Below are 25,782 nucleotides of genomic sequence, written 5' to 3'. Positions count from 1 at the left end.
TGGTGGTCATTATTCCTTGGATTTAATTTTCTTTTACTAAATGGATCAGGCTCGAAATGCTCAGAGGGAATAAAGCACAGGGACGCCTTATCCTGTGCCAAGGTTAAGAAGAAGACTCAGTGAATGAATGGAAGAGCAGGACACGTTCAATAAGATTTAACTGTTTTTTGTTGCTATCACAAAGACAGTCATCAGCATCTCCTCTATATAGCCAAGAGTATGTGGACAGCAGCTTGTCTAACATCTCACTGCAGAACCAAGGATATTAATATGAAGTTTGACACCCTTTGTTTCCATGATAGCCTCTGCTTTCCATTAGATGCTGGTGGGATTCACTGCCATTCAAGCTGTATTGATGTATTGATGCTGGGTGATCTGGTCCCCTTCTGTGAGCTTGTGTGGGCAAACACTTCTCAGATGAAGTTATGTGCTTCACAAACACCACTTGCTGTTGATCAGGGCAGGTCTAGCGGGACAGAGAATTGGCAAACCTGCCTAGCTGGAAAGATGGAATCTGAGTGTCACTAGCCTCTTTTGCATGACTATCCACTCCGTTGCCAACGTTTGTTGCAGGAGATTCCGTGACTGTGTGGTTAATTATACTCCTGTGTTTGCCATGACTGTGGCTTAATGAGGCAATTCCTCTAATTCAGTGTTTCTCGAATCACTCTTATCAGACCTCCAGGCAGTGCAGGGCTTTGCTCCCTCCCGGGTCCTGTGAATAAAGGTAAAGAGTGGAATAAAAATGCCGATTTAAATATTTAGTGAACAACAAAAATAAATAAAGCTTTGGATTTGCATAAGTTGTTCATGATATTTTCACTGGTAAAAATAAGCTCTTTGGATCATGAATAGTCTGCAGGCTATTTTGTTTGTGGTTTTAGTGTGTTTATCGTGAATGAATTATTATTATTGAGTAAACTTTAGGGAGAAATCAAACCCAATAGTCCGTCATGAAAAATGGCCTAATCATTTTCCTATACCTGGGGACTATAACTGTCGGGAGGGATGAGTGTCAGCTATGTGTTTTTAGGAGGCCAGTGGCAGCCATGAATTATATACTGTGTTTGCTATGGGAAGCAGTGCTGTGATAATAAGCACCAGGTATTAGGAAGTTCTGGAACATGTAAAGGGAATATCAGAAGCGGTTAGCTTGACAAAGCTTGAGTTAAACATACTGTAGGTGTTAGGGGTTCTTAAGAATTGGAATTTTCTTAAAAGCGATAAACTTTGGTGACATACACTGCGAAACATCAGCAGCCACCGATTGCTCACTTATGCCATGAGTATCTGAGGAACGGTAGCAGGAAGCAGGCCTGTGCCGGCCCAGCAAATTGGATAACAGTTTTCTGTAGTCCGTCATGGGCTGGCGGATTCACTCACTCAGACACGCTTTGGAAGCATGGCCAAATCAGATTTCCAGCATAATCCATTTTCTGCCTCACAGATGTGCGGGTTGGCGGTGTGCAATGGCCAGATTCACTGCGGTCAGTCAATCAGCCATTGATGGACAGGATGACAACAAGACTAGGAGCAGCATAGCAAAGGGGCTCACAGGCCAAAATCAGGCATAATTATAGGCACTCTACTAACTGGGCAATTAACTAATGAGCAGGTGAACTCCATCCATCCATTTTCTGAAACTGCTTAATCCAAACTGTGGTCATGGGGGGGGGGACTGGAGCCAATCCTGGGAACAATGGGCGCAGGCAGGAACCAACACTGGGCAGTCACCAACACACCACAGGATGCACAAGGCCAATTTAGAATCGCCAATCAACCTATCCTGCATGCATCTGGACCGTGGGAGGAAACTGGAGCCCCCGGCCAAAACGCATGTGAACACGGGGAGAAGCGTGCGAACTCCACACAGAAAAGACTCGGGACCAAACCCAAGAAAAATAAAAATTAATGCTGCTCCAAAGCTCCTTCTAGTGGTCATGTCAGAACATGACAACTCTCCACATCTACTGTACATAGTCCTTCTGAGCGATCTCCGGGCAAGATCTCTTTATATTAATATACCGGGCAATTTCTCAAATAATTAATTATATAAAATTACTTTTTATTGAGATAGCAAGAATACTTGATTGCTACCTACAGAATTTTAAATTTTAGAGCATAACAGTGACATGTGTCTATGGCAAAGTCAGCAAATCAATTATTCTGGACACGTTTGATTTTTCTTTAAGAGATACTGATGAATAGCCTGGCAACTGTCAATAGGACAGTATTTTAGGTAATATATTTATATGCAGGGGGTCTGGAATAGAACCAAGGGTTTCAGGAAGTGGATGGATGGATATTTATACCTGACAATCTAGGTATTAAGTGTGATAAGTGGGAAATGACAAGTAAACGTTTGTTTTAATAAAACAGGTAGTTAACCGTGGTTAAGTGTTTGAGGAGTGTCCCTCCCAGAGACCTGTCGTTCTCTGGTCGCCATTTGTCCTTTATTTGCCTGTCTTGCCTTGTGACAAATCACCAGAACCTTCATTTGTGACAGCAGTCTTGCCCTGCTGTTAAGCACCTGCTCTCAGCCAAGTGTAACGTCATGGCGGAGAGCCTCGAGTCTGACTTATGTGCTCCGTATTTATGATACCCTGCAGCCACCGCCGCTACATGCCAAGAACGATCAATGCTGTGGACAGCAGAACTGCCTGTCTAATGAGTAAAGGGAAAATATCCTCAGCACCAAGAGGAAATAAAGGCTTAGAAAGATGTAAAAGCAAATACAGTTCTGAGCACTTCATTAAACAAAATGACTATTTATTTTGTTTAGACCACTCATGGTAATTATGATCATAATGGGTTTTACATGATTTTGGGTTTTTAACTGGTCCCAGTTTCTACTGTAAGAGGAGAAACATTAAGAAATCTAGTTAGAGTGAGCGGAGACGAAGTAGCCAATTGGGAGGGTGGCTTTGGGTGCTCTGGCGAGATTCTGCTGGGCAAAACACATACCCCCCCGCCCCAAATCAGCAGCAAGAAGCATATTTCCTCTTGCAGGAAATAACTAAGGAGATATTACTGTCCAAAATAAAATATAATGTTCATAATCTACTATGAATTCTCTATCATAGTGGAATTTAGAGTATTATTTAACAAACGCTTTCTTCTTGCTCTTGCGTTTGCCATGGTGACGTCATACGCTCCTTCCTCAGTGTGCTAAAACATCTGCTGTCTTTTTTCCAGGTCTGACAAGGCATCAGTGTCCCCGTGTGTCACCTTCTCCATGTTCAGTAGAGAGAACATGTCGTGCAAACCGGAGAATGCCGTTAGATACCAGTCATGTTAAAAAGAGAAGCCTTTTTTATTGAATCACATTGAATCATTGGGCAGGCTGCATGTCTATACGTGTAATATGCAGTAGTCATTTTGGCATGATCATCTGAATTATTGGGGGATGAGGGGTTGTAACCCCCCCAATAATCAAAACCAGCCAATGAAACCCCCTGGACCCCCTTAAATGGGTGGAGACCTCAACCATGATACATTTCCTAAGATACATGTCGTCCTACGAATTACACAAGGATGGCCTTCCCTCTCCTGACTACTGTGACGCACCACCACGTTATGTACAACATAATCCATTTTCACGTTTAAAAATCCATACAGGAAACTTCACTTGACAATCAGATAAATCCTAATAATATGTAACAAAAGTAAGATATCTGGTACGCATAAAATCGCATCAACAATTTATTGTGTAGGATAATACAACTCATTAATATGATCCTTTCCGTGTCATAAATATAACGTATATATAATAGGAAATTATGAAAAAGGACAGAAGTTAATAACAAAAATTATGCAACTAAACAAAGCAGGACGTGGGCTGTGCGGAGCCACGGCACGCGCGTCTCTGCGCTAAGCAGATTGCGCCAGTGCGCGCACGCTCTGCTCCCCTGTCCAGGCGGCACGAGATCGTCAGTGATCCAGGTCCGTTTTCTGCGGAAATTTCCTGTAAGTGGTGTAAAAGCAGCGCGCACGATCGCAGGTTTGCAGTGTCTGCCTACTCGGGGTATTCTTTGGGCTTTCCTCAAAGGCAAGTTCTCACCGGCTGTATGACAAGGAGCCACCCGGACAGCTTCCCGATATGATACAGACTCTGACTTACTGTCTTTCCTTCTTTTTTATTTTTCAAAGTAAGTGCACTTTTTTTAGCTATTCGCACGGCTGTTTGTGTATTACAAATGGTATTATCTAAATAAAACGTTTCTGTTGAGAGCCAAGGTGGGATATTGCATTAATTGAGTTTTCTGCCGGAGTACTGAGTTCCTTACTGTAATTTGCTCTTATGTTGACTGCTTTCTATTTTGTCCGCGTTTAAACATTTGCTGTCGCTGGTATATAAGCCATAATTTTATATTCACTATTTCGACTTCTCTCTAAGTAATATTGAATGTCATTTTTATTTTATTCACATTTGGTTCCTGAATTGAAATACATAAAGTGTGGCTGCATGGATTTACTAAAAAACTGCTTAAGAAACCTTTCCCCGACCCTGTTTCATTATAGAAATGAGATTTAAAGCGATGTATTTTTCCTACAGAGACGCGTGTGCCGCTCTCCTGGTGGACCAGTTACTAATGTACTGATTCCTAAATGAATTCGGTTTCTTTTTTCTCATACCATTTTAGCGACCCATCCATCCATCCATCCATCCATCCATCCATCCTTTTGTAATCAATTTCTCTCATCAAGGCCCGATTGTGTATATATTTCACCTTATCCAAAAGTTTATTTTTTCTGAATTTTATGATTTTACATACTTTGTGATAGAGCAGCAAAAGCGAGCGAAAGGATCTACTGTCCTACTTGCCAGCGAAATATAATTTACATCATGACCATCTTGAATGTCTGTTCGATTAATGATGCTGGAACATCCACGATCACCATTTATCCCGAGGTTCTACGCCAGCTCACCATTTCCCAAATTAACTGTGAAGTTTAATACTGATTTGCTGAAGCATCTACTGTCTGACAGGTAAATCAATATTCGTTCCTTGCCCATATAAAAACCATTAAAGATGAAAGCTGTAGATATGATTAAATATATGTTCTGTTTTATTTTATTCAGTAGCTGGATTGGGACAGCAAACTCATCAGAACTTCATCAGAACTTCCCTGTAATTTGAAGTTTTATCCCTGCATTTGATTGTGAAATACATATGGGTACACAGAGAAGAAACGTTACACAGATATCTCTCCCAATGTGTTACATGCGATTCATGATGCGTCGCGGTGCATCTAAACGACATATCATACCGTTTTACTTGTTCTTACTTCTTTCTCAGCCCAGAAGACGCAAAATGAATATATAAATAAGACTGAATCGATGACGCAGCATGGTTTTGCCGGGCAGGCGGACGCGCGGCGGACTCGGAGGAGCGCTTAATGGAGCAGCTTCTGCATGAGGACCGCTACAACAAGCTGATCCGACCGGCCATCAACAGAACCGAGCGGGTCACCATTAAACTCCTGGTGTCCCTGGCGCAGCTCATTAGCGTGGTAAGCGAGTAGAAGCCCGCCATTAGTCACCCAGCAATAACACAGCGTTCTGCCTAATGCAGCCCCACCCTCTGCCTTTTACCAGAACGAGAGGGAGCAGATCATGACCACCAACGTGTGGCTAACTCAGGTAGGCATGACGGTGAAGACTCCACGGTGTCTCACCGTTATCTTCACGTTTTTTTCTGATCCGAAACAAAAAGGAAATTAATGCTGTTTTGTCAGTTTAAGTAAATAGTGCATTTAATAAAGTGGCTGGGCGGCATTTAATTAAATGAGCAGAAAGCAGTATTAAAATTGCTGACGTTTTCTGCAGGATTGGGTCGATTACAGACTGTCATGGGACCCCTCCAAATACGACGGAATTGACAAGCTGCGGATTCCCTCTCGTCATGTGTGGCTCCCTGATATAGTTCTGTATAACAAGTAGGTGCTGTTGGCGCCCACGTGTGGCAAAAGTGCGAATTTCACTAACAATAAAGCTGGTCTATTGTATATGGAAGCCCATTTCCGCCACAAAAAGAAGAAAAAAAAAGTTTTAATGAGAAACTTTCTCATTATTGCGACTTAGTATCTCATAATAACGAGAAACTTTCTCATTATTGCGACTTAGTATCTCACAATAACGAGAAACTTTCTTATTATTACGACTTAGTATCCCATTATTACGAGAAACTTACGAGATTTTCTTTTGCAACGAGAATTTTTTTTACAACGACAATTTTTTTTTTCATGACTTCGACTTAAATGACCTGAGGCTTCTTCCGTTTCCGGAGTAAGCTCCAAATCGTGTCTCATGCATTACGTCTCATCCAGTGTCTCGTGCCTCATACCTCATGCAGTGTGTCTCACACATCATGCCTGATCCAGTATGTCTCATGCCTCATGTTTCCTGCAATCATATACTGGATAAGCAGTTATGACTCACCGAAATTGGACAATAGAAGATTGGAAAAATGTTGCCTGGTCTTGATTTCTGCTGCGACATTCGGATGGTAGGGTCAGAATTTGGCGTCAACAACGTGAAAGCATGGATCCACCCTGCCAACGGTTCAGGCTGGTGGTGGTGGTGTAATGGTGTGGGGGACATTTTCTTGGCACACTTTGGGCCCCTTAGTACTAATTGATAATCGTTGCAACGCCACAGTCTACCTGAGTATTGTTGCAGACCATGTCCATCCCTTTATGACCACAGTGTACCCACCTTCTGATCTCTACTTCCAGCAGGATAATGCACCATGTCATTAAGCTCGAATCATCTCAGACTGGTTTCTTGAACATGACAATGAGTTCACTGTACTCAAATGGCCTCCACAGTCACCAGATCTCAATCCAATAGAGCACCTTTGCGATATGGTGGAACGGGAGATTTGCATCATGGATGTGCAGCCGACAAATCTGCAGCAACTGCGTGATGCTATCATGTCAATATGAACCAATATCTCTGAGGAATGTTTCCAGTACCTTGTTGAATCTATGCCATGAAGGATTAAGGCAGTTCTGAAGGCAAAAGGGGGTCCAACCCGATACTAGCAAGGTGTACCTAATAAAGTGGCCGGTGAGTGTAAGTCATAATAATGAGAAAGTTTCTCGTTATTATGAGATACTAAGTCGTAATAATGAGAGTTTCTCGTTATTATGACTTTTTCTTTCTTTTTGTGGTGGAAACGGGCTTCCATAATTGTAACTAGTCAACTGTCTGCATAATTAACCTTGTGAATCTCTCACTTCCCTTCCACATCTGCAGTGCCGACGGTACCTATGAGGTGACTGTCTTTACGAATGTAATCGTCTCTTTCAACGGTAGTGTTTCTTGGCTTCCACCTGTAATCTACAAGAGCGCCTGCAAGATTGAGGTGAAGCACTTCCCTTTCGATCAGCAGAACTGCACCCTGAAGTTCCGGTCCTGGACGTATGACCATACTGAGATCGACCTGGTGCTCAAGAGCAAAGTGGCCAGCATGGATGACTTCACGCCCAGTGGCGAGTGGGACATCTTGGCTCTGCCAGGCAGGCGGACAGTCAACCCCACAGACCCCACCTATGTAGACGTTACGTATGACTTCATGATCAAAAGGAAGCCCCTGTTCTACACCATCAACCTCATCATTCCCTGTATCCTCATAACCTCACTGTCCATCCTGGTCTTCTACTTGCCCTCTGACTGTGGTGAGAAGATGACCCTCTGCATCTCCGTGCTGCTGGCACTCACTGTCTTCCTGTTGCTTATCTCCAAGATCGTCCCCCCAACCTCTCTGGATGTGCCCCTGATTGGCAAGTACCTGATGTTCACGATGGTCCTGGTGACCTTCTCCATAATCACGAGTGTGTGTGTGCTTAACGTGCACCACCGCTCCCCCAGTACACACACCATGCCCTCATGGGTCCAGCTGCTCTTCCTGGTCAAGCTCCCTGCTTTGCTTTTCATGAGGCGTCCAGAGAACTTCTCGGCCCGACAGCGTTTCCGACAGCAGCGGCAGCTCCGGGCGTCCAGGGCAGGGATGAGCTACCATGCTGGTCCCTCCTCCAGCATCTCCTCCTCCACCCCTGCCTTTCTCCACTCACATACCCTGGGGGAGTTTTACAGCAGAGCCCCTACTAGCCTCAGTCAGACGCTGAGAAAGGGTGACCTGCATTCAGTAGAGTTCCTGACCAGTAGGTTTGCTGACTCCCAGGACTGGGGACATGACCTGCAGGAGGCTGTCCAGGGGGTGTGCTTTGTTGCAGATCACATGATGGGTACCGACAATGACCAGAGTGTAAGTGAACTTTCCAGAAATGTTTCTTTGTGACGACATGTTCAATTTCTTCATCAGTTTATTGACGAAGTGAGCAGGGAACTTCTGTAGCACAGTAACAGAAAATGGAACGATGTATTTTAGGGTCCATTTGCGTCCATCTATAAGGTAAAATCTAATTTCAATGTTTTGCTGAAATACTTCATTGCAATGAGTCCTTCCACTGCCCCACATTACTTGTGCTGTGTGTTTGCAGTGTTCCCATACGAGTAAACACGAGTGTGCTGTCATGACTCCCCACCTTCCCCACCTCCTCTCCAGGTGATTGATGACTGGAAGTACGTGGCCATGGTGGTGGACAGGTTGTTCCTCTGGATCTTCATCATCGTCTGTGTGGTGGGAACCGTGGGCCTTTTCCTGCAGCCGCTCTTTCAGAACCAAACCCCTCCCATGCAACAATCCAACATGGAGAAGTCCAGAAGAGACCCCTTTTTAATCTGAAATGTTGAGCTGTTGCAGCAGTAATCTTTTGAAGCAGGACGTTCTGTCTACAAGCAAGAGGTTATGATTGTAATTCAGGAAACAGGACTAATGGGCATGCCGTTATAATACCATTTACCCCACGTATGAGCAGTTTTCTGTCTCCAGGCTGGCATTTGGATAAATATTATTTTGAAGGCCAAATGGAACATGTCCGTGTTCTACAAAGGACCCTCTCAGTTTTACTTTATGCAATTATCATTCTCTCATAATTTTATGATTTATGCATATCCCGAGTGTAGCTTCTGTTCACATGAACATCGTTACGATTTGTATTTACTCAGCTGGAATTTAATTGAAAATCATTTTTCACCCGCACTTGACTTCAGAAAAATAAAATGTGTGCACTGTGATGGATAACAGGATGCTCCTCTGGGAATTAATCTTGGTGTGTGAAACCCAAGGACTTGGGGCCTCTGCCTTCAGCACCCCCTACTGGGAGAAACCTTGTAAAACATGTTGTCTGAAATACCTCAGTACCAGTTAAATGGATCATGTACTCGGTCATTTAACAAATATCATTATGCAACAGTAGGAACAGTTGTAGGCAGGTTTAGCATCTAAGCTTTATAAAGAGGAATTTATTTTATTTTCCCTTTAAACAAATAATTGTAATCAATTGTAAAACAATCATTATTGGAAGGTGCAGATTATGTTCCAACACATGCTTGGAATATTTTTTGTTTTGAATATGGATGCCTGGGTCAGCTTCGTTAGTGGTATAGGTCTCAGAATATTTGCTCTTTGCATGGAAACCCTTCCTGTTTAGACAAGTCCGAATTTCAAGCTTAATGGCTCCACCCAGTGTTCCATCAGTGGAATTTCCAGTAAGAGCAGCAGAAAATGATGCGATATTGTCAGTGATATTCATACTGAACTCAACTTGCACGGTAACTACAAGTTTACTGTGGGCTTTGATTTGATTAGAAAAACTTGTTTTTGCAGGTCATGGAGGTTGGTTAACATTAAATGCGTTCTCTAAAAATATAGTTTTAAATGTATCAAGAGCATGTCAACGGATACTTAACTGACCATCAATAATCAAAAAAGGAAAATACATTAATGTACAATTAAAATGTTCATTTTATGTTAGTTTATTCAATTAAGAAAAGGTCAGAATCAAAACAGAACAGTGAAATTGTCACGATCAGGGTTGAGCAGACAGGCGATCGTGCGAGTAGGTGGGCAAGGATCAGGCAAACAGGACTGGAAGCCGAAAATCAGGGTAAACGAGGGTTTAATCGGAGACGAAGGTACGAACATCGACTAACATCAATGACAGACATCGAACTCTGATAAGACAAGGACTCAAATAGACAGGACTGATTGAAAGTAAACGGACACAACTGGGTACGATCAGGGAGGCACACGTGGGTAAGCAGGGGGCGTGGCACACACGAGGAGCGGACGAGCCGGGTATGACAGAAATAGAGTAAGTTTGGGCTGGACAGAATGTGCATCAGCAAACTTCGTAGCATTGTGTTAAAGATTTCAGACTGGTAAATGTTTAACACTGAGGGGACAGATGTAACTTAGTAACTCAAATCATGAGCAAATATGGAAACTGCATGAAATACATGAACTGTTATTAATGATTAATCATGAACAAACATGGGATCAGTATGTTTGCTAATGCATTTAGTAAAAGTGTACTACTACATTATGTTCCCCCTCAAAGTGTTACTCTGTGTTTGTCATTCAAGGACTTTTAAACACTTAATGGATAAATGCTTGATGAAATGCTGGAAGCAATTCAATTCAGTATAAGCACCACACCCATGGGGCTGCCAAGTCCGCACCTCCTACAAAGATAGTGCTGTAGGCCACTGATGCTGCCTAATGGGTGGATCTGCACGGCCCATGCAAGAGTGATACATCCTGACGATCTATAGAACCACACGGAGCTTATGGGTATGCAAGCGAGATTGTTCACGATCTCAAAGAAGCCATGTTAGGAAGAGATGAAATCAGCTTTGCGTGTTGGCATGATGAATGCAGTGCTGTCTCCCGGGGGACAGGACAGCATGATGACAGATACCGAAGCAAAGCAGAGTTCCTCCTTACCGCTTAGGAGAGCTCCAGGGGACCCTGACCCAGATCGGGTGATGCTGAACGGGTCTATTCCGAGGGAGGAGTCTGGGACCGTCAGGCACTTGAGGAAGATGGGGGCATGTGCTGGAGCCAGAACAGAGGGATGGGAGAAGAGAGGAAGGAGGGCTTCATTTTGAGCAGAAAGATGCTGTACATCACTCCACACATACAGTGCAGCAAAGGGGAAGCCATACTGCAATGTTGTCAGGAAGGTACCCAGTTCTTGATGTTGTATTGTGTGCTGGGGATATGCCCATTTAGCTTGAACACGCATTTCTGCTGCTCTACATGCCTACATTGGGTTCTCTGGTACTTTTTGGGGGGGGGGGAGGCAGGAGGGGAGGGTTTCATATACCTATTTAAGAAGCCCCCTCCCATACTCCCTTATCTTAACACTGCCTCTCCAGTCACTTCTGGGCATCCGACACTGCTGCCATGTCACATGCCAAGCATACCCTGTGGGGTTCGTGGGCGCATTCAGCACCCGCAGACAGGGCATTCTGGCAGAGCAGCCCTTCAGTTTGCCAAAGACAGCACAGCTAGGGATCCCCTACTATTAATGCCTGATCACTTACGCAACTAAGATCAACGACATCAAAGCAGGGCATGGTGCCGGCAGGGAAAAGATGACGATCTATGGAGCCGCTCACCATGCCAGGGGCTTACTAAAGTAAATAAATTGGGAAGGCACACAATACAAGGACCACAAAGGGAAACAAAACAGGGAAAAAACACAGAATCACACAACTGGGGAGCAGAACTAGACCAGGAACTAGATTAACAACCACACAGTCACATAACACGACGACACAGGAAAGAAGAGAAAGCGGGCAAAAGCACTTAAATAGACAACTAAGGAGATATGATGCAGAACAGGGGGGAACCAATAACTAAATTAACCAATCAGAAAAGGTGCAAGACAACAGGCAACACGTGGAGTACATCAAATTAACAGGCACAGGAACTAGGAAACACTACCAAAATGCAGACACGAACCACAAATTCAAATTCAATTCAGATTCAAAAAAAACTTTATTTGTCCCTGAGGGGCAATTAAAGGCACACAGGGTAGTTGAACAAAGGACACAATGACATAAAGTGCAACAGTAAAACCTTTATTGATCCCTGTGGGGAAAATATCTTTATGCCTCCCCCCACTTGCTCTTTTTGTAGAGTAGCTGGCTACAAAGGGCGGCCACCTGTAGCGACACCCCAGGCACAGGGGGTTAAGGACCTTGTTCAAGGACCTGCAGACGTACCAAAGCTGGGTTTGAACAGACAACCTTCTGATTAAAGGCACACAGGCTTAGACCACTGAGCCACATGCTGCCCCCAAACCACATGCTGCCCCCTTACAAGCAGAACATAAACATGGCAAAAGTGGGATAAACCAAACAAGAGCAAAAGCAAACATAGGGAAACCCCAAACATAAAGAATAAATTTCAGGTGAGGCTGGCCTTCAACGCACAAATAAACGGATATGAGCCTCCGAGCCGCACGCTCAGCCTGCAAAGCTACACGATCACCCGGGGAAGAAGGGAAAAGACGAGGGAAACACCAAACAGGACCTGGCTAAACGGGGAACAGCATATGGGACAGGACTAGCGGGCGCTGACCCTGACCCTGGGTACAAGTGGTAGGCCTTCATAGTCCCTCTTTCTCGTGTTGCGGGCATTTTGTCAATTTACAACGTCTCTGAAGAACCCCAGGGGGTCCCAAAGGAAATGCATGCTTTTTAGGCATCTACAGCAACACTGTTTTTGACCAACGGTAAATAAAGCTTGTCATGTCATAGTTTGTGCTTCTTAAATATGATTACCAATTTGCTGTGTCCACATTTGCTTGCAGCTGTTAGTATTCAAACTGGTCTTTCTGATGCAGGACAGAACAGCCAAAATAATGTATGAGGCGGGCAGTTGTTTGACTGTAAACCAGACATAATCACAGAATACATAAAGCCAGGCACGGCGATAACAGGGAACGTACCAGAAAGTGCAGTGCAGGGGACCCCTGTATCCGTCAAGGTGACACCGAAAGGGAATTCAATCTGCCACTTACGAAGACGCCGCTGGCCATTCATCACTATATCTAATTATCCAGACATACTAAACGCTTACAGTCATTTTATATTGTATTAAGATAAACTGTATTTAGCACTAAAACAGTGATCTTAAAGTTAAACCTACAAGGTCACACTAACGGAGCCATCCATCCATTTTCCAAACCGCTTTATGCTTCTGGGTCGCGGGGGGTCCGGAGCCTATCCCGGAAGCTACGGGCATGAGGCGGGGAACAACCCAGGATGGGGGGCCAGCACGGAGCTAATCTTCACGAAATTACGAATGTTTTGTTAAATATTTAACGTAATTTAACTCCTGCGCGACCTTACTCACCCTCGTCACAGTTTGATCTCGAAACCGAGGTCTGATTGAAGGTATATGAGCATCAGGACTGCCACCCGCTGGTTTCTACCCCTTCGCTTTGGAACATCTCGCTACAGAGTGATAACACCACAATTTCACAAATTCACAGACCACTTTGCTGGACAGATAACACTTTGCACATCGGAGTTTATTCTGCCATATTCCTATTTCAGTCATTCCTTCTATTTATTTTATATGTATATCATATATTTATAATTTATTTTGCCATATCTTCTGTTTCAGTCATTTTTCCAAATTATTTTTTATCCATAAATATTCCACATGCACTATCGTCATGGACTTGACTCACTGGATGTGTGGGGCGCTCCAAGAACCTCGGAAATGATTTCATTTTGATTTGCAATATGATTACTTTGTTATTACATAAATAAATAATAAGTTCTGGTTATTTGCACGTTGTTTCCTTTACCTGCTAAACTGCCTCCTTACTGCCTCCACGCCACCCCTCAATGTCCTCCTCCACCAGCTCAAAAGCTAAAGTGGGTTGATCGTCCAGTGAGCAAATCCGAAATGGAACCGAAACTAAAATCCAGGATTTCGGAAGCGCGAGGAGGGCGGGGAGCGAGGCAAAAAGTTAAAAGAGGGCAGGTAACTGCTGGCAAACAGGTGAGCCGGAAGTGCCGAACAGTAAATATGTTGCAATGACGTACGTTAGCTTACAAACATGCAGAATTTGAACAGACAGCAAGTGTAAAATCCTCATTTAACCGCAGTATGATCGCTGAAGTACGCTTAGCTTATTGTTTACGAGCTGTTTATATTGTATATTAGTTTACTTTTGTTTTTCTTTTTTGAATTCCTCTCTAATTCCATTGCTTCGAACAGAGGTTAAGTCTAATCTTCATAAAGCAAGATATATGATTCAAAGTACACTTATCTTAGTAGTTGTTGGCTGTTTAGGCCTTCAATACATACTAGCTAACCTAATCAGTAAATATAACATAATAAATATGACATAATAAGTACATTATTTATTTTTCTGTAACCCTTATTTTCAATGTAACCCATATTTTTAATTTGCAATGGAGGGTGAGCAGGCCCAAAATTTGGTGCTACGTCTATTTTGCTGTTTTGTGAGTGCTTTTGTCTTCTTTTGTGCTAATTCTGTTAGATAGTGTATGATCGTGATTGGACAGTGCAAATAAGAATTCCTATGTACCTATGTACAGAAGGCAAATAAAGAATCTTGAATCTTAACTTGTGATTTTTACCCTTAAGGGCATTTACTGAAATGCTAGACCATTCCCATCACCCGACCACACCCAGCTAGACCACGCACATCACTCGACCACACCCAGCTAGACCACGCTCATCACCCGACCACACCCAACTAGACCACGCCATCACCCGACCACACCCAGCCAGACCACGCACATCACCTGACCACACGCAGCTAGACCACGCCATCACCCGACCACACCCAACTAGACCACGCCATCACCCGACCACACCCAGCCAGACCACGCACATCACCTGACCACACCCAGCTAGACCACGCCCATCACCTGACCACACCCAGCTAGACCACGCCCATCACCGGACCACACCCAGCTAGACCACACACATCACCTGACCACACCCAGCTAGACCACGCCATCACCCGACCACACCCAGCTAGACCACGCCATCACCCGACCACACCCAGCTAGACCACGCACGTCACTCGACCACACCCAGCTAGACCATGCACATCACCTGACCACACCCAACTACATTTGTAAAATGAACAATTACAAATTTGTATTTGTAAAAATAAAAAAGTTAGTTACTGAAAAAGCTACAACATTTTAAAAGTAGCCGCGCTACTAATAAGCTACTGAAAAAAGTAAAGTTATTAGCTACTCCACAAAACTGTGAGACAGCTTCGCAAAATAGTACGCAAAAGTCGACAACTCTGTTGACTCAATAACGTTTTTCAGGGGTTGGTTTAGGCCCCTTAGTTCCACTGAAGGGGAACTCTTTATGCTTCAGCATACCAGCACACTCTGGACAATTCTATGCTTCCAACTTTTGAACAGTTTGGGGAAGGTCCTTTTCTGTTCCAGCATGACTGTGCCCCAGTGCATAAAACAAGGTCGATAAAGATGGTTGGATGAATTTGGTGTGGAAGAACTTGACTGGCCCATACAGAGCCCTGACCTCAAACCCACTGGAGACCTTTGGAACGAACTAGAACAGAGATTGTGAGGCAGGCCTTCACATCCCACGTCAGTGCCTGACCTCACCAATGCTCTTCTGGATGAATGAGCAAAAATTCCCACAGACGCACTACAAAATCTTGTGGAAAACCTTACTGGAAGAGTGGCAGCTGTTGTGGCTGCTAAAGGGACCGACTCGATATTGATGCCTATGGATTTAAAATGGGATGTCATAAAAGTTCCTGTGGGTGTAATGGCCAGGTGTCCCAATACTTTTGTTCATGTAGTGTAGTGTGTGTGTGCATTCTATTGATGGAACATTCTTGAAGAAAGCCTATTAATTTTCATTGTACATATACAATAGCAATAAAGATACTGAAATTCCTCACTAAGATTCTAAGGGGTGGTCACTTACAGGCTAGAATGGTAGTTAGCATTAAACTATAAAAATAAATCTTATAACTGTTAATATCACTTGTGCGAGATTTGTGCGTGTTGAAAATGTATAATGCAAACCCTCTCTGTTCTTTTGGAGTACAGAGATGCCAGAGAGGCGGTACTGAAAGGTCGCTGTGACCTTTGGAGCCTATAACTCTGATAAGCGTGAGTGACAGGCGCGAAGCTGTTCATTCCAAGGACGGCCTTACCTCTGCTACAGTAGGTTTCTCACAGATATGCCTTTTTACGAACTGCTACTTAGTTACTAAGGTCTACTGCAGGCTGTTATAAACGAAGCTGAGAAAGGATATGCTCATTTTAGTCGGGTTATATACTGGTCAAAGGTTATATGCTGCACCGTTTGCCAGTGTGGCTCAAGTCAAAGTTGTTGCTCGCAGCAGGTGCTATAGCAGGACGGGATTATTTCAGGTGAGAATTCATAATGGACGTTATTGTATGACTTCATGTAATTTCATGAGGGCATATCCGTTTTTTTGTGCCTGATAGATCGTACATATATCTGTCTTATAGTAGTTCTTTTAAAGTATGTTACATGTAGACGTAGTAACTCCTGAACACCTGAATAACAGGACTTATGTGAGAAGATAAGAATTCAGAACTAGAATGAGAAAATGTGGCTTTCAGATCATCGTCAAGTGCAGCAAATGTTCATATTTGGTAATTCTGGGATTAAGGTGCTTTTTGTGACTGATCTGCATGTGACAAAAATAAATAAAACTAGAAGTTTTTAAAAATCTTGCATGAGGAAATGAAAGCATCCATCTATGTTCCAAATATACTTAAGATCATCCATAATGAATAAGAAGCTATTCTTAAAATGCTTGTGGAGAGTTTATTATTAACTCTTTATTAGGTTGCTCATGTGTTGATCCTGTGATCTGGAGATTGTTCAACATACTTTGATATCAACAGCTTCTTTTCCTGTGTGTCCTTAAGATAAAATGAAAGGATTCTTCTGGAACATGCAGCTCCTGCTGCTTGCTATAGTGCAGCTTTGGCTGTGCTTCCCTCCGGGTGCCAGGGGTGGGAAGGTTCTGGTCTTCCCATTGGATGGAAGCCACTGGGTCAACATGAAAATCCTTATCGAGGAGCTACATTCAAGGGGCCACAATGTAACTGTGATACGTGCCTCCAGCAGCTGGTACCTGAATGAAACATCCCCTCACTACACCCCAGTTGTAATCCCGGACACAGTTGTGTTTGACGAGAGCTTTTTTGACCAGTATTTGTCCAGGTTACTTCAGCTCCGAAGGGAGGGTGCATATATCTGGACACGTCTGAAGCTGGAGATGGATCTATATTTTAAGTTACACAGCCACATGTCTGACTTGATTGTTAAAATGTTTGAAGACCATAAGTTAATACAGTCTCTGCGGGAAGCTAAATATGACCTGGTTCTCACAGACCCTGCTGTTGGTGGAGGGGTGATGTTGGCACACCACCTAGGCCTCCCCCTTGTCTTCAACGTAAGATGGACCGCCCAAGGAGAAGCTCATTTTATTCTTGCCCCATCACCACTCTCCTATTGTCCTTTTCCTGGAGCAGAGTTGACTGACAAAATGAATTTTTTCCAGAGAGTCCAAAACTTATTCGCTTCCCTCTTTGGACATTTCCAAATTGAATTGATTACAAGAGCTTCTTATACATCTGTGTGCCGTCGTTACTTTGGCCCGGAGGTGGACTTCTTGTCACTGTTTCAAGCGGCTGACATATGGCTAATGAGGAATGATTTTGTCTTTGAATTTCCTCGCCCAACTATGCCCAACATTGTCTACATTGCAGGGTTTCAGTGCAAGCCCTCCAAGCCCCTTCCTCAAGACCTAGAGGACTTTGTTTCAAGTTCTGGGGAACACGGCATCATTATTATGTCCTTAGGTACGCTAATCGGCCAACTTCCACGCGACGTCACTGACGAGATGGCTGCAGCATTTTCCATGTTGCCCCAAAAAGTCATCTGGAGGCACATAGGAGAAAAACCAGCTAATCTGGGTAACAACACACTACTAGTCGACTGGATGCCACAGAATGACCTCTTGGGCCATCCTAAGACCAGGGCCTTTGTGACACATGGGGGGACCAACGGTCTGCAGGAAGCCATCTATCATGGTGTTCCGCTTGTCGGCTTCCCTCTCGTCTTTGATCAGCCTGACAACCTGTCCAGGATGAAGGCAAAGGGCGTGGCAAAGCTTGTGGACATCACCACCATAGACAGAAAGATCTTCCTGGAGGCCACAAAGGAGGTGCTCAATGACCCATCCTACAGAACTAACATGCAGAAGCTCTCCATGCTTCACCACGACCAACCAATGAAACCACTGGACCGGGCAATATTCTGGATCGAGTTTGTCATGAGGCACAAAGGTGCTTCTCACCTGCGAACGGAGTCATACAAGATGCCTTGGTACGTTTATTACTCTGTGGATGTAATGCTGGTGTTACTGGCTGCCCTAGTAATTATCTTACTATGCATTTTTGCTTTTATCAAGTTTGTGTGTTACAGACTGTGGTGCAGAAAAAAAGTAAAGAGTGAATAAATTGCTAAAACACTCTTGTAAAATATGAAGCAGCAACTTGTATAACCGGTGATTCTTGACAAAATGGAATGTAAGATTAATGGCAAAGGCATTAAACAATTTATGTTTAGCTGTTGCAATAGACAGAGTGTACGCGAGCTCACGGTGATCGTTTGCAAATCATGCTATAACCGTAATAAACAAATAAAAGCATTTCAGGTGTGTTTTCACAATCACAAGGTTCTAAGAAGTGCTGGCCATTCTCTCCTCCATATATGTGACTTTTATGTACTTCAGAATAGTACGTTAAATTATAATATAAGAACTGTGCCCAATGACCTTGCATTGAGAACCATTAGTGCAATATCACAGCAGAAAAACAAAAACATACAAAAGAATATGCCAATGAAAGGACAGCTCAGTCTGTTTTTCATATTCCGTACGATAAAATTCAGTTTAAAAATTTGCCACGAGCGAATTTAGTGTAATTTACTTTATGTGAACCAAACAAATCATACACAGACACATACATACTAGGGATGCACCAATATCAGTATCAGGTGGAATAATGTGTTTGCATCCTCGTACTCATTCTCATGATGATATGCCTGTAAGGGGGCAGCGTGTGGCTCTGTGGGTTAAGCCTGTGTGCCTGTAATCAGAAGGTTGCAGGTTCAAACCCAGCCTCAGCCTGTGGGTCCCTGAGCGAGGCCCTTAACCCCCAGCTCCCTGGGCGCCGCTACGGGTGGCAGCCCTTCGCAGACAACTTACTCTATGAAAAAGAGCAAGTTGTGGGAGACGATTTCCCTACAGGGATTAATAAAGTATCGATTATAACATACCACATAATGACATCAGCGATATCATTAACGAACAACATAAATGGACAAAATATGTGCAATGTGGAGATAATGAAAACAGAAAAACAAATCTTTGGAGGTATGAAATCAGGTTCATACAGCTCTAGTATCCCAATGAAACATCTAAAGACCACGCATACTGTAAGAAAGAGCTTGACGAAAAGGCCACAAGCAGTAACACTTCAAATCAACCAAATGCACGGCAAGCATGAGGACGGAGAGAGAAAACGTCAGATGATAAATCTTGTGCATGTTCAGTCACCGTGGTCAGTGAGCTATTGACACATTTTTGGGAAGCCCTTATACAATGCTTATCCCAAAAGATGCAAGTTAAAATGTGCCATATTATTTTTTTAGACATCACACAGCCCTAATTGGTATCGGTGAGTATCAGAAAGGTACCTGTACTCGGTGCATCCCTAATACATCCATCCATCCATTCTCCAAACCGCTTATCCTACTGGGTCGCGGGGGGTCCAGAGTCTGTCCCGGAAGCAATGGGCACGAGCCAGTCTCTAATACATACAAGAATAAAACATACCAGCAGCGGCTGCTGACCAAAATTTTTAGTGAAGCAAACTCTAGACACAACATTTGAACGGTTTTCAGCAGTCACACCCTTTTCTGAGATATTTAATGGAGTGACTTGAATAAAGTATGAGTGGGCTATACACATGCAATGAGTTGCCACCCCATCCTGGGTTGTTCCCTGCCTTCCTCCAGGATAGGCTCCGGACCCCCCGTGACCCTAAATAGGACAAGCGGTTATGGATGGATGTATGGATGGATGGATGGGGTACACCCCACTGAGCAAAGATACATCCAAAATACTTCTCAAAGTCCAATACTGGGTTCCACACGTGTCCTGCACATCCACAGACATCCAAAAAAATCTCTTGGCCAGAAGTTCAATGATTCAGCTTCATATCTATTACCAACAAAAACTAGAACATCGTCGTAGGGGGAAATCACACCTGTAAACTCTCTAGTTTTCACTCTCACTGTGTCGCAGTCCCCTAAATGCCAGCTCCTGTCAATCCAAGAATTCAATCACATCAATCAGCCTTTTCAGAATCTTGTGGTTTTGCCTCACCATGTCCATTTTTGGTTAACTGGGACCCAGTAATACAACAGGGAGTGAAATCACATATTTAATGCCAGTTTCTCCAGTAAACACAATGACACGAGACAGTGCATTTCACAAGCAGAAGAAACCAAATTTAATTGGCCTACTTAACGAAAGGTAGACTGATAAACAACACATGCCCCACGCAGACCTTATTAAACAGTTTTGATTAGTAATAGAGTATAATGCAAGTGAGTTACTGAATCTATATTATTTTTTAAAGTTTCAGTGCAATTAAATGAATAATCAGAGACTGGTGGGCCAGTCTTACAAGTAAAACACTGGATTACCTAATAACCATAGAGCAGCCTATGCAAGCATCTTTAACCCAAGGAAGCAATTGACTTATTATATAAAAACCGTGTAAGAGCAAGTAGAGGAGAAACTGGATGAAAGAGGAAGAGAAGGGCCTTTTGGTTTGGGCAGATGACCAGGAAAATGAAGAGGATGTTACATTCATTCAAGGAAGAGTGTAAGTTCATTAGTTACTGAGTAAATGCGGGAATTATGGAAATTAATAAATTATATACTAAAAATATTTTTTACATGGTAGTTTATTATTGGAGAATGTTATGACCTTTGGTTGCTATCTATACTTGAAAATTACATAGTGAAAATGTTTCCTGGCTAGTATATTTTACACTGAACTAACCCAATTGTCTAGTAGACTCAAGACTCAAAAGATCCTTATTGTCAGTACATCCAGTGCTGCATCCTATGGAGACAGGCTGAGGTCTGTCAGTCAGAAAGTCCAGGATCCAGTTACGGAGGGGGGGGCTTCAACCCAGCAGGTTCACCTCCAATACTGGCCTTTGCACGATGATCGTGCTGAATGCTGAACTGTGAGAGGCTGAGCTGGAGGGCAGTGGATATGGCATCACCTGCGGCTCGAATTGGGCGACAGACAAACCGCGGGGGGTCCAGCTGGTCCAGCTCAAACCTCGCCGTCTTCCACAAGCTGACTCTGCAGAGTGTCTTCCTGACATCAGCGGTGGATTGGCGAAGCACCTGCTCGTTCGGAGAGGGGGTGGTCTTCCTCACCTGTTCCCTGTGCGGTGCCTCTAAATGTGTGAGAAATGTACTGCGGAGAAAGTTTTTTCCCAGACATATTTTGAGGGAAAAAAACGGCTATTAACCGGACCATACCGGTATTTGGGTGATAATGGCAAAAATGTCAGTGTGATGTAATCGCAAAAACTAAGTATCAAATAGTTAAACTTTCTAAAAACCTTTATAAAACACCTTATCACCTAGTCTGGCATAATTTTACATAAGAACCACTTAACAGATAAATAAAATTTACAGAACACCATTGTTCTGAATATAACAATTAATAATTAGTCCGGTCAACTTCCTTTAGTTGTCATGGTTTTGTAACCACAATTATTACCACAATTCAATTTTGCACATTTTGTGCAAGAAAATCCCATGACAGGGAAAAATACCAGAGAGAAGGGGCCTGGGTGACGCAAACGACGCCAGGCCAATGTTAGTGACTCTCTTTAAAATAACAGACAGGTTACACCAACCACATATTAAAGTACCGCTTGAGGTCACTCTCAGTCCAGGAACGCCAGTCCAGTCATGATGCTGAAGCCCAGGAGAATAAAAATCACTTTGGGTAGCTGTCTCTCGGGAGAGTTGAGCTCATGGGGCAGGATCTCCAGGAAAGTTATGTAGATGAAGGATCCAGCTGCCAAACCCTCAAGGACGGCCTGGATCAGAGCCCCTGAAGAGAGGTGCGACTCCATCACGGCGATGCCCACGACGATTCCCAGCGGCGACATCAAGGCGAACATGCCCACGTAGGCCGACACCCACAGCGGCTTCACGGCACTCTGGACCAGCTTCAGTGAGAGGCTGAAGACGATGATGCTTTTGTGAAGAACGATGGCTATGCAGATCTCCATTACCTTAAGAGACAAACCCTGTCTTAGACGTTGCAAAGGGACAATTTTCATCTAAGCACAATGACAACTGGGGTGCAAATGTGGAAACTGGAAATGTGTTTCCCGATGGTCAAACATCAGTTAAATGGAAGATCACTTAAATCCCTGAGGATATCAGGACAAGATGATGACAAAAATCTGCATATTTGTTAACCTGAAACAATAAAGTTATTACACATAAGTGCAAAGACCTGATTTACAGTGACATGTCCGAGATGGACAGGGTTAAGGTGCACAACTACCATTTCAGGAAGTATAAGGAGTTTTGAGCCCGCAGGCCTGCTGAGAGAAGCTTAAGCATCTTAAGTGCTCCTACCTTGGAGTCTAAAGTCTGCAAGCCAATGGCCAGACCCTCAAAGATAGAGTGCAGCGATAAGGAGAGGAACAGCATGAAGGAGCGGAAGGAGGAGTGCGCCTGTGCGTCCATGTGGGTGTGGGGGGGGGCACCCTGCAGGTGGCCGGCTGTGCCATGTCCGTGGCCACCAGGGGGCAGTAGTGGGCTGTGCTCATCAGTTTTGTGGCCTGTGAAATGCAGGACGATCTTTTCCAGGATCAGCACCAGAAAGAATCCGCACGCCATAATGAATTCCGGCAGGGGGAAATCCGTCTGTTCAAAGGAATCAGGTCAGGAGTTAAGAAAGTAATTATGCGGGAGACTTGTGAAATTAGAGTAGCCGTTTAATGGAGCATGGTTGTCATTATAATTCAGGAATAAATCTTCCAGCTGTAAGTGACTGAAGTTAAAAGCAACAGAGAGCAAACATAATGAGAGAGGAAGTTAATGAAGAGAGTATCTAAGACGTCGATTGGAAATCCGTGTGGACAGCAGCCTCACCTCTAACCTCTGGGACTGTAGCTCCTGCCCGATGTCTGATAAGAAGTCTGGGATGACGTCCAAGAAGCAGGTCGCCAAAAACACACCTCCCGCCAAACAGCTCATTAAGCTAAGCACAGCTCCATGGATTTCTGAAGGTGCAAATTATTCACCTCTGGGTCAGTCTGGGCAAGATGACTCACGCTCATTATTAAGACGATTATTACCGGATTATCACTTTTAGTGAATTCACATAGCTATATGTCACTATCCAGGGATGCATATTTACAAAGACATGCACCGACGCAGCGGGTGAGACGTCATGTATAACGATAAAATAGACAAAGGAGGGCAAGAGCGTGAGGAACCACAAACTCAGGCTGGGCACCAGGCCTCCTCTCACAGCACCAGAAACGCTGCCTCGCAGCTGAGTAAGAAGATGGATCTACCTCTGCTGTCAGGGTGACCTGCAGGCTACCGGGGGTGGATCTTATGCGGCGCACGCCCTGTGCAGCAGGCTGGGTCTTTAAGACAATGGACTGAAAAGCCAGTGAGTAGGACCCAGCAGACTGGAAGAATGAAACGTCAGTATGGAAATTTCGATAGCTACGCTGTTAATATAAGCAGGTCAAAGAAACTACGATGTGTTGCTCTTCTACTTATAAAAATGTTCAATATCTGCCTTAAAATAACTTTAAAAATGCTAATGAACTGAAAGCTCCCCAGTAAAAATGAGGCACAATGCTTGCAAGGCAGGAAGATCTGGAACGTCGCAGAGGGAGGCCTGTAACTAGCCTGTAACTAACTCTAAAGACTCGGCTGCAGTTTGTATGGTTCCTTCAAGTACCCATTAACTCCCAAGCTTTGGATTATTACACCCAACTGCTCTATTCAGTTAATACTGAAGTTAATATGAGATAATCTGAGATAACGTTGTGTGCCATTACTAGTCAGTAGTTCAGTAGGGTAACAGTGCTCAACAGCTGGCATATCTTAGACACACTATCAGCTTTCTGGTAGCTCTTTGCTGGCCGGACTGGTCTGAAAACAGACGCTAACCCTAACCCTGCAGGCCACGCTGTGCTTCCCTGCCACAGCTTGCACAGGTATGAAGAAGTGAAAACTGGCCGGTCACATGGGCTCTGAAACGTGCTGACATTGTGATTCCCCACGATTCCCCGTGAGTCAGTACAGTACCAGTACAGTTCGATAACAAAAGCAAACTTTCCATCAGAGCATTGTCCGTTTCTTTTGCATGCGTAAGTGACAACTGATTCTGCACTGTGGAAAAATGTCAGGGTAACTTTTGGAGAGCTTATAAATTACTCAGTGCCTAAAGCTACCTTGTCATTTTGACCTTGATGTTTACAAGCATAAAAGCCAATTATATACCTTGATTAGCGCAAAATTATATTGGAGTATCCGGGACCATCCTATTAAATCACTATTCATCCATCAAACCATTTTTTATACGCTTTTGTCCTGATTGGTTAAATCTGGTCCTTCTCTGCTGGGGGGGGGGGGTGCAGACGATCCGCTGCCGATACTCTGCCCAGCGTAACCACGTCCATCATTGTACGGAAAGGTTCTCAAACAGGGTGACAAATAATAGCTAATAAACAGAATATCATAGTTATATTTTTTCACTATGTATGCATCTGATCAGTACGTGACTTCGCCAAATAAACGGCTATGGGCGGGCTTCCCCGCTCACTCACCTGTTCCGCTTGCGGTCCGGAACCATCGCAAGCGGGCCGGGACAGAGCCGAACAAGACGGTAAAGAATAACAAGCCCGCAAGGGCGCCCAGCTTCACTTGTAGCAGATATTCCATATTAAGCGGAAAATAAATCACTGCCAGCCATACAGTTCATCAAACCGCTTGACTCTCGGCATTTCCCGGATTAAAGTGAAGCAGAACTACATGGTTTAAGATTCTAATTAAAGTGGGTGTAAGACATCCACGTTTGCAGTCCATATGACGGGCTGGCAGTTGTTTCTAAGCCGTCGGAGATGTTCGGCCGGGGTTCGCGTTTCCGTGTGTCCGCAGGCGCCTGACTTCGGCGCATGTGACGGTGATTCAGACACAACGGCATCGGAAACGTCAAAGCGAAAATAAAAGCGCTCACACACAGGGCCGCACTCACACACATACACACTCACGCGAGCGCTCCCAGCCACACGCTCGCAGAATATCCACATGCCGACTTTAAGTGTTTCACGTGGGGATCGACGACCTTCTACAATGTATGAAACTACAAGTAATAAATTTTAATAGTAAAAAAATTCCCTTTATATTGGAATGATGGGAAATACACGTTTCCTACGCCAGAACCAATTAAACACATTGTATGACCGGAAAAGGCGTAATAAGGACAATTTACTTTAGATTATATTACTGAATGTCAACTATATGCTGTGAATATATAGGCCTAGCAATCAAGAAAACAGAAGTAATAAACTGATATTTAGGTGCTTTCCAAGTTACAATTAAAATAAAGTTATTACAATTATCGGGACACTTAATTAGGCCTACTGACACAATTTTGGTAATTGTAATCCTTTACTGCAGGCATCAAAAATTTCTAAATTGTAT

At 43.8% G+C, this 25,782-nt stretch overlaps 3 protein-coding genes and 1 long non-coding RNA gene across 5 annotated transcripts; 2 read left to right on the top strand and 2 right to left on the bottom strand.

Annotated features, from left to right (window-relative positions):
* Positions 1-150: 150 nt before the first annotated feature.
* On the bottom strand, positions 151-13,840 carry LOC125706529 (uncharacterized). The gene is made up of 3 exons (XR_007382008.1): positions 13,738-13,840; positions 10,857-10,967; positions 151-715 (listed from the first exon to the last, which is right to left on the bottom strand). It is a non-coding gene; the product is annotated as an uncharacterized LOC125706529 (long non-coding RNA).
* Positions 5,123-9,337, top strand: LOC125706528 (neuronal acetylcholine receptor subunit beta-4-like). Its single transcript, XM_048973257.1, has 5 exons — positions 5,123-5,514; positions 5,600-5,644; positions 5,831-5,940; positions 7,262-8,273; positions 8,574-9,337. Exons 1-5 carry the CDS (start codon positions 5,401-5,403, stop codon positions 8,751-8,753), a joined length of 1,461 nt encoding a protein of 486 aa, XP_048829214.1. The 5' UTR covers positions 5,123-5,400; the 3' UTR covers positions 8,754-9,337.
* A 13-nt stretch (positions 13,841-13,853) lies between the features above and the next one.
* On the top strand, positions 13,854-18,677 carry LOC125706526 (UDP-glucuronosyltransferase 2A1-like). 2 transcript variants are annotated; one of them, XM_048973256.1, is made up of 3 exons: positions 13,854-13,934; positions 16,007-16,123; positions 16,862-18,677. In XM_048973256.1, exon 3 carries the CDS (start codon positions 16,867-16,869, stop codon positions 18,457-18,459), a length of 1,593 nt encoding a protein of 530 aa, XP_048829213.1. In that variant the 5' UTR covers positions 13,854-13,934; positions 16,007-16,123; positions 16,862-16,866; the 3' UTR covers positions 18,460-18,677. The 2 variants fall into 2 exon arrangements, with proteins under 2 accessions (XP_048829213.1, XP_048829212.1); XM_048973255.1 differs by having other exon boundaries at positions 16,007-16,333.
* Positions 18,678-20,824: 2,147 nt separating this feature from the next.
* Positions 20,825-25,273, bottom strand: LOC125706652 (zinc transporter ZIP1-like). Its single transcript, XM_048973418.1, has 4 exons — positions 24,906-25,273; positions 23,209-23,339; positions 22,690-22,980; positions 20,825-22,337 (listed from the first exon to the last, which is right to left on the bottom strand). Exons 1-4 carry the CDS (start codon positions 25,018-25,020, stop codon positions 21,984-21,986), a joined length of 891 nt encoding a protein of 296 aa, XP_048829375.1. The 5' UTR covers positions 25,021-25,273; the 3' UTR covers positions 20,825-21,983.
* Between the last annotated feature and the right edge of the window lie 509 nt (positions 25,274-25,782).

Source organism: Brienomyrus brachyistius, chromosome 13 (genome assembly GCF_023856365.1).
Source record: "Brienomyrus brachyistius isolate T26 chromosome 13, BBRACH_0.4, whole genome shotgun sequence".
Lineage (NCBI taxonomy): Eukaryota > Metazoa > Chordata > Actinopteri > Osteoglossiformes > Mormyridae > Brienomyrus > Brienomyrus brachyistius.
Note: the sequence above shows the minus strand (reverse complement) of the source record. Positions and strands in the feature narration are given on the sequence as shown.